At 32.6% G+C, this 14,849-nt stretch overlaps 2 protein-coding genes across 2 annotated transcripts; both read left to right on the plus strand.

Annotated features, from left to right (window-relative positions):
- The first annotated feature begins 94 nt into the window (after positions 1-94).
- On the plus strand, positions 95-1,709 carry LOC130628574 (8-oxo-dGDP phosphatase NUDT18-like). Its single transcript, XM_057441530.1, has one exon. The coding sequence runs from the start codon at positions 354-356 to the stop codon at positions 1,251-1,253; it is 900 nt and encodes a 299-aa protein (XP_057297513.1). The 5' UTR covers positions 95-353; the 3' UTR covers positions 1,254-1,709.
- Positions 1,710-6,743: 5,034 nt separating this feature from the next.
- Positions 6,744-7,541, plus strand: LOC130628138 (solute carrier family 22 member 18-like). The gene has a single exon (XM_057441429.1). It carries the CDS (start codon positions 6,744-6,746, stop codon positions 7,539-7,541), a length of 798 nt encoding a protein of 265 aa, XP_057297412.1.
- Positions 7,542-14,849: the final 7,308 nt, after the last annotated feature.

A 14,849-nucleotide genomic window follows, 5' to 3' on the forward strand; every position in this document is an offset into this window, starting at 1 on the left:
CTTGCATTTGCTTGTTAGTGATCATTTTTTATGCTTATGTTCGCTTACAGAGAATAACAAGGGATTATTACATAGTAAATTGTAAATGGAGAATTTAAAGGCGATCTAGCCGCGAAATGTGTTCTTCATTTTTTTTGATTTCCACGAGAAACAAAAAACATATTCATCACTCATTTTTCCCTAAGAATAAACAATAAAGACTGCGTACTGATTTGTTAAAAGTTCACAGTAAAATATTCCGCCTTAATGTATATAATCTCCCTTAGAAGCAACATGATGTATACGAGTTTGAAATACGACACCATACCTTATTATTATCACTACTTTTTTTAGTAAAAGTACAAAACTGTGAAATGTCGGATTTCGTGCAAGGAATACTTAAACTTCAAACAGGGAGTGTAAACTTTGAGAGCAAATTGCAAGATCACCCACCATGCGTGCATGGAGAGAACTTAATATATATCGTGTCCGCCATTTTGATTAAAGAAGAGAAAATTTTGTTAGTAAGTGAAAACAGACCGGAGTGTTATGGGGCATGGTATTTACCGGCTGGCAAAGTGGAAAAAAACGAAACTTTAGAAAGCGCTTTCGAGAGGGAATTAGTCGAAGAAAGTTTTATTCAAGGTAAGGCTGACCACTTGCTTAGCATTGATCATGATTTATTTGGAAGATGGTTTCGATACAATTTCATTGGTCATTCAGTCGGTGGTCGACTAAAAACATTGGAAGACCAAGATAAGGAGTCGCTTGAAGCAAAATGGTTTCCTATCAGTGATGTCTTAAACGGTGCTCTAGATCTTCGGTGCAGTGATATTTTGCACGTGATAAAAGACGCAGTAAACTGGTTGTCGGCCGACAAATCAATTCAACACATTAAATCGTTGCCGATTCAAGCGCCTTATACGCATCATATACAACGACTTATTATTATTGACGCGCGGCAGAGGGATAACATTCGTCTGGCGTTAGTAAAGACGTTAAATATTCTTCCATGGGAGGGACTGACGCAAAGAGTTGAAGCTTCGCTGAATGGTGTGTTCACGTCGAAAACATTTCGTTTGAAAAGGCTAGGTATGTTGTCAATCGAACACCTTCCAAACAAGAATAAACCCTCTGATGGAGTGTGTTTCAATATATTGTTTAGGGTGGAGGAGGGAGAGGAAAAAGAATCGTTTGACTGGATTGTTTTAGACGAAAATTTAAAAATCATATTTGAACAGATATGTGCCAGTAATTCGTTTATAATTTTTTAAATGTTACAAATCGCATTTTAACTAAAAGTTTTTTTCACCAGTTTTAATATTTCTTAAATTTTATTTTTAGTGAGACTTTGAAAATACGTCAAAAGTCGTGTAGACGTTTTGTCAACACATTTTTTTTTTTAATTTTTATTGTAGAGAAGCTACCCTAAATTACAGTATTAGTCTATTTTACTCAACAGCGGTGTGCGAAAAAACTTTGATAACAATCATCTGATCTAACACATGAGATATGACATTATACATATATATAGAGAGATATGAGAACATGAGATTATCCGTTGGGTCAACCTCTTTTCCAAGGTTTTTTAGGTTTAAAAGTTTATAAAGCGCTGAAGACGAGGTTGCAGTTAGAAAATTACTAGTGTTAATTTGGCTTGTTATTTTTTTTATATTGTAGTTTATAAATTGTATATAACCGCAATGCAATTTGACTTAAATGTTACTGCTTGTGTCAGCATTTTTTTGTTGAGGTGAAGTAGCTAAATATGCTCATAGCTAATCTTGCGATTACATATTAAGCACCCTTAACGCAAAAATTAATTTTCCATTTTTTAAATCGCAAAAAAATTTTTTTTAAGCCACCTAATAGCAAAAGATAACTTCCGAAGGTGTGGCTAAACACATATCTGCGAACTTTTCGCGACAACTTGAAAAACATGCGTATCAGGTCAATGGAGACACCTGAAGTACAGCTACACTAAAGGACAGTCAACTTTTCTGAAATTTGAACGCACCATGTCATACAATCACAGTGACCAGCCTTTCCACCAACATTTTCACTTCGTGCAACCGCAATCCATGGTTAATATGGAGTTGTTAATTCTACTTTTAACTCTTCTTCTTCTTTTTATAGTTTTTTATTTATATCATGTTATGTGTGCGTTCTTTGTTATGCCATAGTTGTGTTCTTTGCTGTTGTGTAATCGCTGCTAAGTTTTCGCAATGTAATTTAAAGAGGGTTAATTCATTTACCTTGTTCCTGCAGACTTTCTTTGCAAAGGGGGATTATGCGATGCATATTGATCTTTGGCCGGTGTAACCTCCATACGTTTATCTATATGTGTCATTAAACTAGTTTTATCATTACAGCTTGCTGTTCTGTTATCTTAAAATAAAAACTCTGTAATCCTGTATGATGGTCTCATATCACATATCACAATAACTGCTCTGGTAACTTTTGCATGTTTTTAGCAGCCATCTTGGAAAAAATTTATGAGCTTCCACGGCTTTATAGTTTTCCATAGCCTCAGGCGTCTAATTTTCTAGAATACAATATAGGTAGGTCAAAAGAACTTTGAACAAACCAGATAATAAACTTCTAACTACAGCCTAACGACTTATACTTACGAGGTGTCGTTAACAAGTAGTGATTCAAACTTGGCCACTCCGTTGGATCGTTGATCCAATCATCAGCAGGGCGCTTATATCTCTGGTTACTTAAAACTGACATGTCTATATTATCCGGCTACTTAGGTAATCGCGTACAAAAATTGTGTAGAAATAGCCAAAGCTTTACTAAGAAATCGAAGTTTCTTTTATCCAAACTAAAAATAGAAAACATAGTATGTCGCTATTGAGCTGTGTAATCTTTACAACGGTTCATTTTTATCAGTTCAGTTGATAAATCGCATGGATACGTATGTTTTATTTGCGCATAAGTGAGACGTCCAATAATTGACAGGTCCTGTGCAATATTCTGTGATGATATTTGTGCAGGCAGTTGGTTGCATCAATTTAAAAAATGGAACAGAGATCTTAAAAATATAAGAAAGGAGTCTAGAAACAGTGTATTTTATATTCCACTGTAGTTTTGAAAGATTCCTGTTTGGGTTTTAACTTTCTGTTAACTTTGTTTTTTTTTGTACCGTCTCTGATGACAGAATTATCTATTGCCCTGGTTCCAAAGGTTTCTTAACTGGTGAAATAAGCATACCAAAAATTCCTTTGCGAACGTCTTTAACATAAGCGTAAGAACTTACACTGTAAATAACATAAGATATCACACACTTGTGTTTCACTTGTGTTTGCACAAGTTTAAATTGGGCCAGTAATAATCTTGCTTTCGCCTGACCTTGAAATTAGAAATGTCAGAATCAGCATGGCTATATCAGCCGTTTTGAATATAAATTGAGAAGAAAATATTAGAATTCCCGCTTTTGGGCGTAAAATCGGTCACCTGCAGCAAAACACAGAGTACACCACTAATATTTTATTTATAGGCGTAGGAAGGCAACGAGAAGATCTTGTAAAGATGTAACTAATTCATGACTAATTTTTGCCGGTGGTTAAATTTATCTTTCCACGTATTTACAGTTTTTTAGGTTTCAAAATCTTGTTTACGTCAGTCAATTGCTGGTTCTGACGTACATTAGATCCAGCCCTGTTACTTTGGTTTCGTTTCTACTTCAAAGAAACCTATCGAAATTTCTTTCACTATTCATAAAGAAAATGCTTGAATGAACATGTATGAAATGAAATTTTATTCAGCATAAATAATCATTTTGAGCATAATAAGAATTGTTTGCATAAACAAACCAGTTTTGAGCATTATTATTACTGAGAAAAAGACTGTCATTTATGTAACCACTCACGAACTTTAGTTAAGAAGATTTACAATTAATTTTGGTTTATTTTTAATTCCAATCTAGCATAAACACATCATTGTAACTTCACTGACTTATACCAAATGCTTCCAATGTATAGTTAATGAATGTAGTTGCTATTATAATGGATGAACCACTTCCAGAAACAACCAAAACGGATTTGACAGTTAATCGATATAATTTAAATGATGTTCCAGAAAGTACAAATTTTAATGTCGGGGATGAGGAGCATGTTGAACAGAAGGATGATAATGAGGATAGAAGCGATGTACTTGTCAATCCTACATTTGCTATTAAATTACATGGTGAAATAAGTAAGGATAAGATTTTCAATAAAGAAAATTTAGAAAATCCTGACACTTGTACAACTAGTGATAGTACTATTCACAATAACAGTGAAAATTTAAATATAAACCAATCTGAAAATATAAGTAATGATCTCCAAGGTACTCATTTTGATCATTTTAATGTGAACAATATTGGAGACAATGTAGATCCTGGACCAAGCGAAGATGTTTTGCAAGAGCAGAGAGAATTGAAACGTAGAACGTTTTCTACTTTAGTTACAATCAATGTCATTGCATTTCTCGCTTCTTTCTTTTACTGGATACAGAATGGTGTTTTTCCATACTTAACACGAAGTTTAGGTGTTAGTCCAGAGATGTTTGGCTATATAGAATCGACATTTGCTTTTTATCAGTTGATAGGCTCGCCTATATTTGGACGATGTGGGGATGTATTTGGGACTCGTATAGTAATGATGATATCTGAATTAGCCTCCACTATTAGTTATATAACATTAGCTGTTGCAAGTAATATTGGTATGTTGTTCTTATCACGTGTTCCAGCTTTAGCAATGCATAATTTACAAGGATCCTACATGATTATATCTGACATCACTTTGCCAGATGATCGTGCAAACATGCTGGGAAAACTGGGTGTGTCACATGGCTTAGGTAACCATTATTGTTATAATATTTGCTAGCGGAATTTTTATGCTAGTATATGTGTGTTTTTTCATTAAGCAAGTAACGTAGAACGTAAAAATTTTAATTTTTTAAATAAAATAAATACGAAAGGATTATCGTCACACTTTTTTTTTCCAGAGCTTTCTGTAGAACGTCTACTATTTTCAATGTAGACCCGTACAATTTTATTGTAACCAAAATTTATATAAAACGTTACAATCATGTAATACAATAAAATAAGTTCTTTCGACCAAATTTGGTGAAATCACGAAAAGATTCAATGATAAGAATCCACATACGCAGTATTCCCAGACAGATGATTATTGAAACTCATCGAAAATGTACAATGGAGATGATGATATGTTCTTGATAGGAACACGTTTGTCTTTATATATCATCAAACTCTCTTAACTTTAATCAGAAATTATTATGTGCAGATGTAATGACCGTAAAATCATCAAGGGAACGAGATGCTCCACAAAATAGTGAATGATTCTTAACTGCTGTAGGCTGAGCAGTCTTAACAGCTTTACCCATTAAGAAGGATACGCCCATATGTTCTGAAGCTCCGGATTTTAATTGTCGACAGATCAACCGTAATAAGGAGCATTGAAGCTACTGCTAGACAAATGGTAGAGAACATTTAGAAATTAAAGACTTAGGCCCTCTATCTTTGAACTTGAAAAAAGATGACATGGAGAACGGGCGAATTAACTTTAAGACTGTAACCAGACAGACTAATTCTTAATTAAGGATAGCTTTCCCAAAAAACGCTGTTTTATCTGACTGACATGGTAAATTTTTCGGAAAGTGTAGTTTATTTAAAAAAAATATTTGTGAATAAAATAACTAGAATATCCATTCGTAGATGTGTGTTTTTATAAAAACAAAGGTAATCTAACAAAGTAGAACAAACAATGGTGTAATAAAATAGAAAACACGACGGTGATTTCCGTGCATCTGAAAGCGTTATTTCGCCATACATCTTAAAGCAATAAAAATAACAAATCAATATCGCTTTTGTATGCTTGATACAAGATACATCTATGATATTATTGAAATAAAAACTACCTACACGTTACATTTTATTACATAAAAATTGAGTTACTCTCTCTAATCCGAATCTCTATTATCCGAATTTTTCTATAATCCGAACAAATTAAAAGTCACCGTCAATTTTTCTTAAGAAACTCTCATAATTTACTTTCTACTATCTCAATCTCTGTAATCCGAAAACCTCTATAATCCGAAATAATTTAAGGTTGTTTCGGCTGAATTCTCTCTATAATCCGAATTTTTAAGTTTAAATACACCATTAAAACTTTCGAATGTTTTTGTTTTTCGTAATTTACAGCATGTTTTGAAACTTTGGAGTTCATGTAATAACTGCTTTGAAAAATGTAAATAGGACCGTTGATTTAGACAATCTTAGTAACAAGAAGCAAACAAAGATTGAACACTTTTTCAAAAAAAAATAAGGTATCAAATTGTTCAGAAAACTTATTCCTTTTTATTTCTCACCTTAATTTTTTTAAAAATTTTAATTGGTATATTTTTTCAAAAAAGTTCGATTTCTCTCTCTTATCCGAATTTTCACCCTTAAAACCTGGAAATTCGAATTAGAGAGACTTTCTACTATCCGAATCTCTCTATAATCCGAATAAAAAGTTATCCCCCTTGAGATTCGGATTAGAGAGAGTCAACTGTATCAAAAGATCATAGATTTGCGTTTTATCTTGCCGAATAATTTTCTGCAGTTTATTGCTAACATTTATACACGCTAAAAATCGGATAACAAGCAATTCGTTAAAATAGATGCTGGCCCTCTCTTTCTTAATGTTTAGCATCAAATAAAAAACAAATTTAAACTACTTTGAATACATTTACAATACAACTTTGTCTTTATAGGAATGGTCACTGGATCCTTCGTTGGAGGAATTGTCACTCACATTTTCAGCGAACGTGCTGCAACCGTGGTATCCGCATGTGGTAATATTGTCTGCGTGGTAATTATTTTTGTTTTCATCCCGAAGGACACAAAAGCAATACGCCAGAAGTTAGACAATTTACAGCAAAAATTAAACAGAACATCCCTCGAACCGCCGCCATTCTCAATGTCATCATTCAGTATCACGCAAATATTTTCAATTCTAAAAATCAAAATCATACAGTATTTATTATTCTTAAAAATCATGTCAGCATTTCCATTTAGCTTGATCTATTCCATGTTTTCGATTGCAATAATGGATTATTTCAAACTTGGACCAAAATATAATGGCGCCATATTAGCGTACGTTGGAATACTTGGAATTTTCGTGCAAGGTGTTTTAATCGGGTTACTTACGAAGAAATTTCAAGATCCCGAATTAATTAAATACTCTATGTTTCTAATCGCAGCTTCATGCATGTTTCTCATAGTCGCTGATAACATTTTCTTTTTTTGTTTTCTTCTGTTCCCTTTATCAATTGGAGCGATAACTTCACATATTGTTTTACTAGCAGCCATAACAAAGGTTGTTCCAATCACTGACACAGGATCTGCTCTTGGATTAACTTTAGCTTTACACGCCGTAGTACGTTCTATTGCACCCACATTGGGTGGCTTGTTGTTTACAGCAATTGGGTGGCCGATATTTGGTGCAGTTGGCTACGTGATGCATTTGTTTCTGTCTGGATTTGTTGTGCTAAACGGACGAAAAGATTACTGAAGCGTTGACGGCTTACTTGACGTGGCTTTTTTTCTGCTAAAATATATTATAAAAATAAAATTTTACAATTCATATTACCACTTTATAAATTTTAGCTATATTTTTATTATTAACTTTTTTTTCCCGATTTTCACGAGAACTTCTTTTTTTGCGAATGATCTTTGTACAGGCCACTACATTAATGCAAATGCTCAAATAAACGCCGGTCTCGAATAAATGCCACGCTCTGTTAAACGTCCCCTGAATTTCTGATAAATAAATGTTTCGGGGTTTGTTAGAACATATACAGTAATCCATAATCACGAACGTTGAAACATTTAAATATATTAAGTGTCAGGGGTAACAACACTTCATATAGGAAGGAATTTAAGAATTGTAAAAAACTTGGATTTGTTTAAGAACTGAGTGACAAGAGCTAATTACTTTATTCCATAAGATAATTTACGTTGTCAGCACGCTGGTAAAAACTCTATAAAGCTCTATAGAACAGAAAATACGTAATTATTACTAATATAACGGACATCCAGTAACGCTCATTTTTGCCGTTTGTATAAAACATGAAATTATATATGCCGGCTAAAATATTTTAATTGATCTGATCTAATATTAAACGACTTTTAAATGCAGCGAACAAAGAAATTGTAGAACATATATATATATATAAACAAATTATTAAGAGAAACAAAGCTAAAAAGATTGATTTTGCAGCGATTGTCTCAAGTGCTTCAAGTAAAGAATCTGATCCTTAAGAGAGAGAATTAGATAAAATTGTAATTGAAAGCAAATCAGAGGACATCACAACATGCGCGAGTTGAGGTTTGCTAAAATTTCAGAAGTAGGCTGCAAAAAAGAAATATCTCTATAGATTTTCCACTATTACATATGAAAAATTAAACTGAGCGTTGCAAAAACTCTATGTTGAAGTATAGACAGAGAAAAAAGGCATGCACTCCAAGTACACCAGCAGACATAGAGCAGCTTTCAGTCGTACGATACTTTTACCACTATAATCGAGAAGTCTTTAGGCTAGGCGGCTAATTGCCATTTATTCTGAGATCAGAGAACGCCAACAACTCTGCACATTTTCTCCATCCTTCCACATTATCTTCTGCACAATGGAGCGACGAAAAAGAAAGTTTTGTCGTCAGATGCTTCTAGTGTGAACCGCGGCAGGTATTTTTCACAGCAGCGTCTCATTGAGCTGTTTAACATACAAATAGTGATTAACACTAGATAGACGCCTACTGGGAGTCGACCCTTCTGCTCTCTAAATCAAAATGCGCAAAATCTGGAAGTGAACAGAACAGAAACTGTTTTGTTAATAATTTTCATATTATTGCGCACATTTCAATAGGGAAAGTAAACACACTTTGCGCAAGTCTCACGAAGATCATATTCAGCATAATTGAATTGGTGTGTGTATAAATTTTTAATTCAATCCGACGTGCGAAAAAAAGCTGTTTTGGTGGTATTAATGTTACGCTCAAAATCTTCTTGATTTTCCACTTGTACTAAAAACCTCGGTTTTAAGCAGCTCATAAGGTTTTCTGTGTCCGTCCGTTCCGTTCCGCGAAAAAAAGCCTATGTACAAGTCGTATGTACATCGAAAATCAAACGTGATTTTTGTAAGAAGAATTTAATGGAATGTCTGAAGGTAATGCTTTATCCTCTAAGTAAAGAACTAAAACTTAAGAACAAAATTTATTAATTTTTAGTAAAGATAAAGTTTAAGAATTTAGTAATATAAAAACTATTTATTATAGCTATTTAATCTTATTTACATCTTTTTATGTTTATTCGCAGTTGCTCCGCAACATAAAAAATGGAAAGCAATTGACATTAATTAAAATAAAAAGTCCAACCATATCAAATATATAAGAATTAATTTGCTAGCACAATGATTCGAAGTTCTACATTCAACTGGTTTCACATAAGATGACTAAAATGTGTATTATAAGTTAATCACAAAATAATTCACAACACACACCTTAACAATTCCTTATACAACTACCAGAGAAGACAACTTTTGACCAGCATTTCCAGACTATAATCTACGACATAACATGACAAATATTATGTGTATAGGAACCAATCAATATTCGCCACACATACTTCACTTTATAATGTTTTGGACAGACGTATCGACTTAAAAGGTTCTGTTTTGAGCTAAATCTGGTAACTCTGAGATAATTAAACAATTAAACATTTTCAAGATGTACACAAATTAACTGAAAGTTTACCACCCTTATTAAGCACTCCATCGGGTCACAGAGTTATTTATGCCTTAACATGTGGATTAATCCAGACAACAGACTTCATGAGGGTTGCCTAAGAGAGAGCTTAGTAATACATTTATCAGCATCTTTTAGCTTATTTAGAATCTTTCAACTATTCTACCTATGAGTCAAAATAAAATGCTTTTTATTGACATTTGTTTATATTTTTGTTTTAGAGCTTTCCTAAATCTTTATTGCACGACGATTTTGTTTGGTGTAAATTGCCGAACCTCTAAAAAAATTCGGCGAACGAGTTTAAATTATGTTAACACGTGAAATTAATCACAAAATGATTTCTTTATCCTGTTTACGTGAAGTAGCAATTAAAAACATTTTGAAAGTAAAAATTCAGCTTCGCAAAATTTTATATTTTAATAAATCCACCACCTGCTCAATAGGCGCGCCACACTACAATGGCCTAAATGGCCGTTTTTATCTTTGGATCAACATTTTTGATATTTTATTATTAACAGTTTTCTGGTAAACAATTTTGGCCAAATTTTAACCAAAAGATGTTTGTTTCGCATGATTTTTTCAGATGGACACGCATGCGCAACTGTTGCATATGTTTATGTTGCATATGCTTATTATCCATTTTGGAATACTTTTCTTTACATTGGATATTGAAGTGGCGATATATATTGGATAATTTATTTCCAACAAAATACAAATTTATTTATGAGCTATTATGAGAACTTACCGAGATAAAAAAAGCGAAGAAAAACTTTTGTGACCTACTGCAGGAATATTTTTATTTGTGTGAGAAGCACCTTCAATTTTTAATCTGTTTTCCTCTAGCACAATACTGTCTATGTCTCGTTTACTTGTCTCATTTATCTGCAGCAATAGCACTGTGGTATGACCGTGCACATGAATTATACGGGCGCTATTTTCTTATTGAAGACAAAACAAATCTTATTATTTATTCATCATTTTTTGACAAACTTTTTCCACCTGTTAGTTCCTGTAAAAAAAGAAGTCTTGTGCGAAAACAAGATTTTATTGAAGAAAGAAAAAAAAGAAATTGGTTTGGGATTTTTTTTAAATAAAACCGATATTATTATTTGAATATATAATATTTATAAATTGAAAGTACCAGGTCAGTGGCACAAGATTTTTCGTTTGAAGGTAAATTTTGTCTATTTGTTTGGTTTATATAAATGCTTGTTTGTTTGTTTTACTCATTTTGTCCGATTTTTCTTATTTTTTATAACAAAAGTATAGCTGGAATAATTTTTGCGTCACACCCCGATTTTCTATATTTACCAGGTCCAGTATTTTTTTAGTGATACTGAGCTGTGCTTTAAGAGTTTGAAGTCAATATCTTGTAACCACAAAACAAATGTTTGCAAAATTTTGCATCTCAAATGGGATCACTTTAGAATGATTCCTTATGATTCAGAGTTTTCCTGTTTAAAAAGATAAATAACCAATCACAACTGAGATGAGAAGATATTTGCGAACAACTAACGCATATAAAACATACTTCTTCAATGTCAGAAATATTCTCGACCGTGATCTCTCAGAATCTCATCCGCGAAAATCAAAGTCAGCAAAAAAATCGAGAAAATTGATATCGGCTGCAGAAAAAGTGATTTTTGTTGCATGTAGTTCTGGTCAGTACAAATTAAAACAACTTGTGTTGTTGAATTTTATAATTGAATTTTAATTCAAAAAATTACAAGTCACACAAATTATAGTACCCAAATAAAATGAAAGCTCGACAAAACAGGATATAGATGTCACAGTTACAAAAAAGTATGAAGCTATCCATGTTTGCTACATTTTAACTTTCTGACTACAAAGTTGTATTGTTGAAATTTACAATGAGATTTTAATTCGAAAAATTACAAGTCACACAAATAGTCACCCAATTTTTTTAGACACGAATTGAAAAACAACTTTGCCCATACTGATAGTACCCAAACAAAGTGATTGCACGATAAAACAGGATATAGATATCACTGTGACAAAAAATGAGAATCCAATGTTAGCGACATTTCAACTTACAAAACCTTCTGACAGCAAAGGTTTTTGCTTTTAACGCAAAACTGTTTAGCTAAGTTTTCATGCAGCATTAAACAATAAAAACCCCTGACGCTAATTAAAGAAGTGTGGCATAGTTCACTCTTAAGCAAAAGGGTACAGGGAACCCAGGGCAATCCTCTCTGAATAACCAGTGTTAGTATAAACGTTGCGTATGTTCTAATATACTAACGTTTTAGATATATATTTTAATAAAAATTAACATTAAGTTTTTGAATCATTAATTTCAGTGTCTCTCTTTGAAACATTTATCATAAAAGTATGGATATTAGCTACGCAAAGAAAGGCGTATTGTTTCGCTATCCCACCCTTTTAATTTTATTATCGTAAAAGGGCAAGCCTAAATTAAGATCCAAACCCTCGTTCAGCCAATTCTTGTAACATTGAATATCTTATATTGAAAAGAAACGCTTTCTATCTAATAGGGAGGTTATAGTACCTTGCTGTGGAATCGCAGGGTAAAAACGTTCAGCTGCAGGACCAGCCACACAACTATCATGTCTTCTATAGAAAACGTTAATAAATAAGCAAAAGATGGACGATGTTGCATGCTACAATGGCTTCAAACACACGTGGTAAGGTTGGTAAAACATTTTCTCTCAGCTTTGTGTAGCGATGGTGGCAATGTAGGTCCTGAAGATGTGCAAACGCGTATTATCGTAGTGAATTTTTTTCCATGATTTTAGCTAACATTGCATGGTTTTAACATAGGATATTGTGACTTGTTATTTAAAAGCGTCTTCGTAACTTTGTGCTTATCAATTTATTCTCAATACAAAAGTCGAAGAATGTGTAAAGTCCTTTCATTGCGGCACGAAGTCACGAAAACACTAGTTTTCATTAGTAAAAGTTGAAGAGGTTATTCTAAAGTCAAATCCACTAACAGCAGACAATTATCTGTCAAAACACCACATGTCTGAAACAACTAAAGCTATCATCAGAAGGACGCTTATTTCATTTCTGAAATATGTTTGATAAAATTTGTTAACCACACGATGATCGTTGGGTCAGTGGAAACAAACAATACACCCAGTAAAATTGGTGCATTTTAATTGGCTGCCTAAATGATTCATGTGCCAAATTTGGTGCGAAAAGTGACGAAGCAAATAATACATAAGTAAATATATGTGACAAATATTATACATCAGTAACAGGGAACAAAACTAATTGATTTGATTAAGATTTCACATAAATTGGACGCCATCACCTTAAAAATTTCTACTGGTCTTACTGGCTTAAATTATTGTATTTTTTGGGGCGAGTTTTGCGACTATAGCACCGCAATCATTCTAAGAAATTAAAATGTTAAACAACACCGATGTTGAATTAATAAAACGTATTCTTACATGTGCAAATAGCCTTTTCATGTTTACGTTGCCTATGTGAACCAGGGTTTAAAACGAGCTGTGATACGATGCACGTGTTAGCGTTAATAGTGTTAAAAAGATTTTGGAACCAGCTTGTTTATGTCTGGGTTTTTTTTCACCATGTATTGATGAATGAATTATTAATATATTTCATAACAAAATGACAAGAGAAAATTAAAAACAACTTTATTAAAAGTATAACGAAACACGAATAACTTTAATTGGGGTACATGTGACGAACTAAATGTTTTAACGCATGGTTTAGGAAAAAACTACATTTCACAAAAATGCATTTTCACTGTTATTATTTTTATTATATTTCGAAACAGGAATATAGAATGTTTGAAAGAAAGCTGATGATCACGCTACTTCTCTGCAAAAACTGTATCCCAACTAGTCGATTTTTTTCATTTATAGAGTATTGAAGCTGAGAACGGCTTTTGAAGTTGCCCAGTCTTAATTAGTAGCCAAAATAAGACGGGGGGATGAATACATCAAATATGCGTACCTAGTCACATTCTTTAGTTTGTTCGTAATAAGGAAGTTAATATAACCCATTGTGGCGTACAACATCGAAAAAAAACAATAAGAATATTTTATGTTGAAACTTATTTAAAAATAACACTGAATAAGCACAGCCTAAAATTGCATCACTCCACCTAAATTATAAGTTTTAACATAAAATCTCATTTTGTAAAAACTGAAATTCAATTTTATGTTAAATTTCATTTTAATTTTTAAAAAACATTTTTTCCTATGGGGAAATAACAACAATAATAACAAAATCAGTATCTATTGTTACAAGCAATAAAAATACGATTGAAGTTGTGCAGTTTTGAAATATACATTTAGTTGTTTTTGATTTCCATCATTTCCCCCCAGGAGATACATTTCAGTCATTTCAATGCGATTTAAAGACACGCTTGAAGTATCACTTACTGATTAAAAAGACATTTATGCTGATGTATTGTTAAAAGCAAGCTATGGAAATTGATTGAAGAATAATTTGGTTTGTCACTTTAAGAAAGTTTTTGTTATGAGACTAGTGTGTAGCGATTTTAAGTAACATTTTTTTTTATATAAAGTGAGTGGAGACTTTGTGTTGGTTAAATAATCGCTACACAACGCTTCATATTGTTCGTCGTTGTTATATATATTTATATTTATATTCTCTATTTATTTATAATCAAAACAGTATTTTTTGAAACATTTCTTTACAAAGTTATTAAAAAAGTCCTCTGCAAGGTAAGAAAACCGTTAATTCATCGGTAGAGTCTGACTTCTCAAGATAATATATCTAGTCTTGAAATTCGTTTCATGTCTTGTATTATATACAACACCATTGAGTGTTAATTTCTTTTTTCATTCACAAGAGTTAGCATGGATTTTAAACTTTTAACACGGTCGAAAAATACAATTCTGAAACTATCTTTATTTATTGGCCCAATATTACATTATTTTGTGCTGCTAAAGCGATGTTAACATATCCACATATTTTTTTGAGATGCATGATAAGGTGGTTTTAAGGAGATATTAATCTACTTCCGTCTTTGTGTACTCGTACAACTATAATACATTACCGCATATTAGTGATTCATTATTTCAAATTGGATGCGAAA

This window comes from Hydractinia symbiolongicarpus, chromosome 2 (assembly GCF_029227915.1).
Source record: "Hydractinia symbiolongicarpus strain clone_291-10 chromosome 2, HSymV2.1, whole genome shotgun sequence".
NCBI lineage: Eukaryota > Metazoa > Cnidaria > Hydrozoa > Anthoathecata > Hydractiniidae > Hydractinia > Hydractinia symbiolongicarpus.

Excerpts from the sequence above, each read along its gene's own strand:
- LOC130628138 (XM_057441429.1), top strand. The coding sequence starts at position 6,744 with ATGGTCACTGGATCCTTCGTTGGAGGAATTGTCACTCACATTTTCAGC.
- LOC130628574 (XM_057441530.1), top strand. The coding sequence starts at position 354 with ATGTCGGATTTCGTGCAAGGAATACTTAAACTTCAAACAGGGAGTGTA.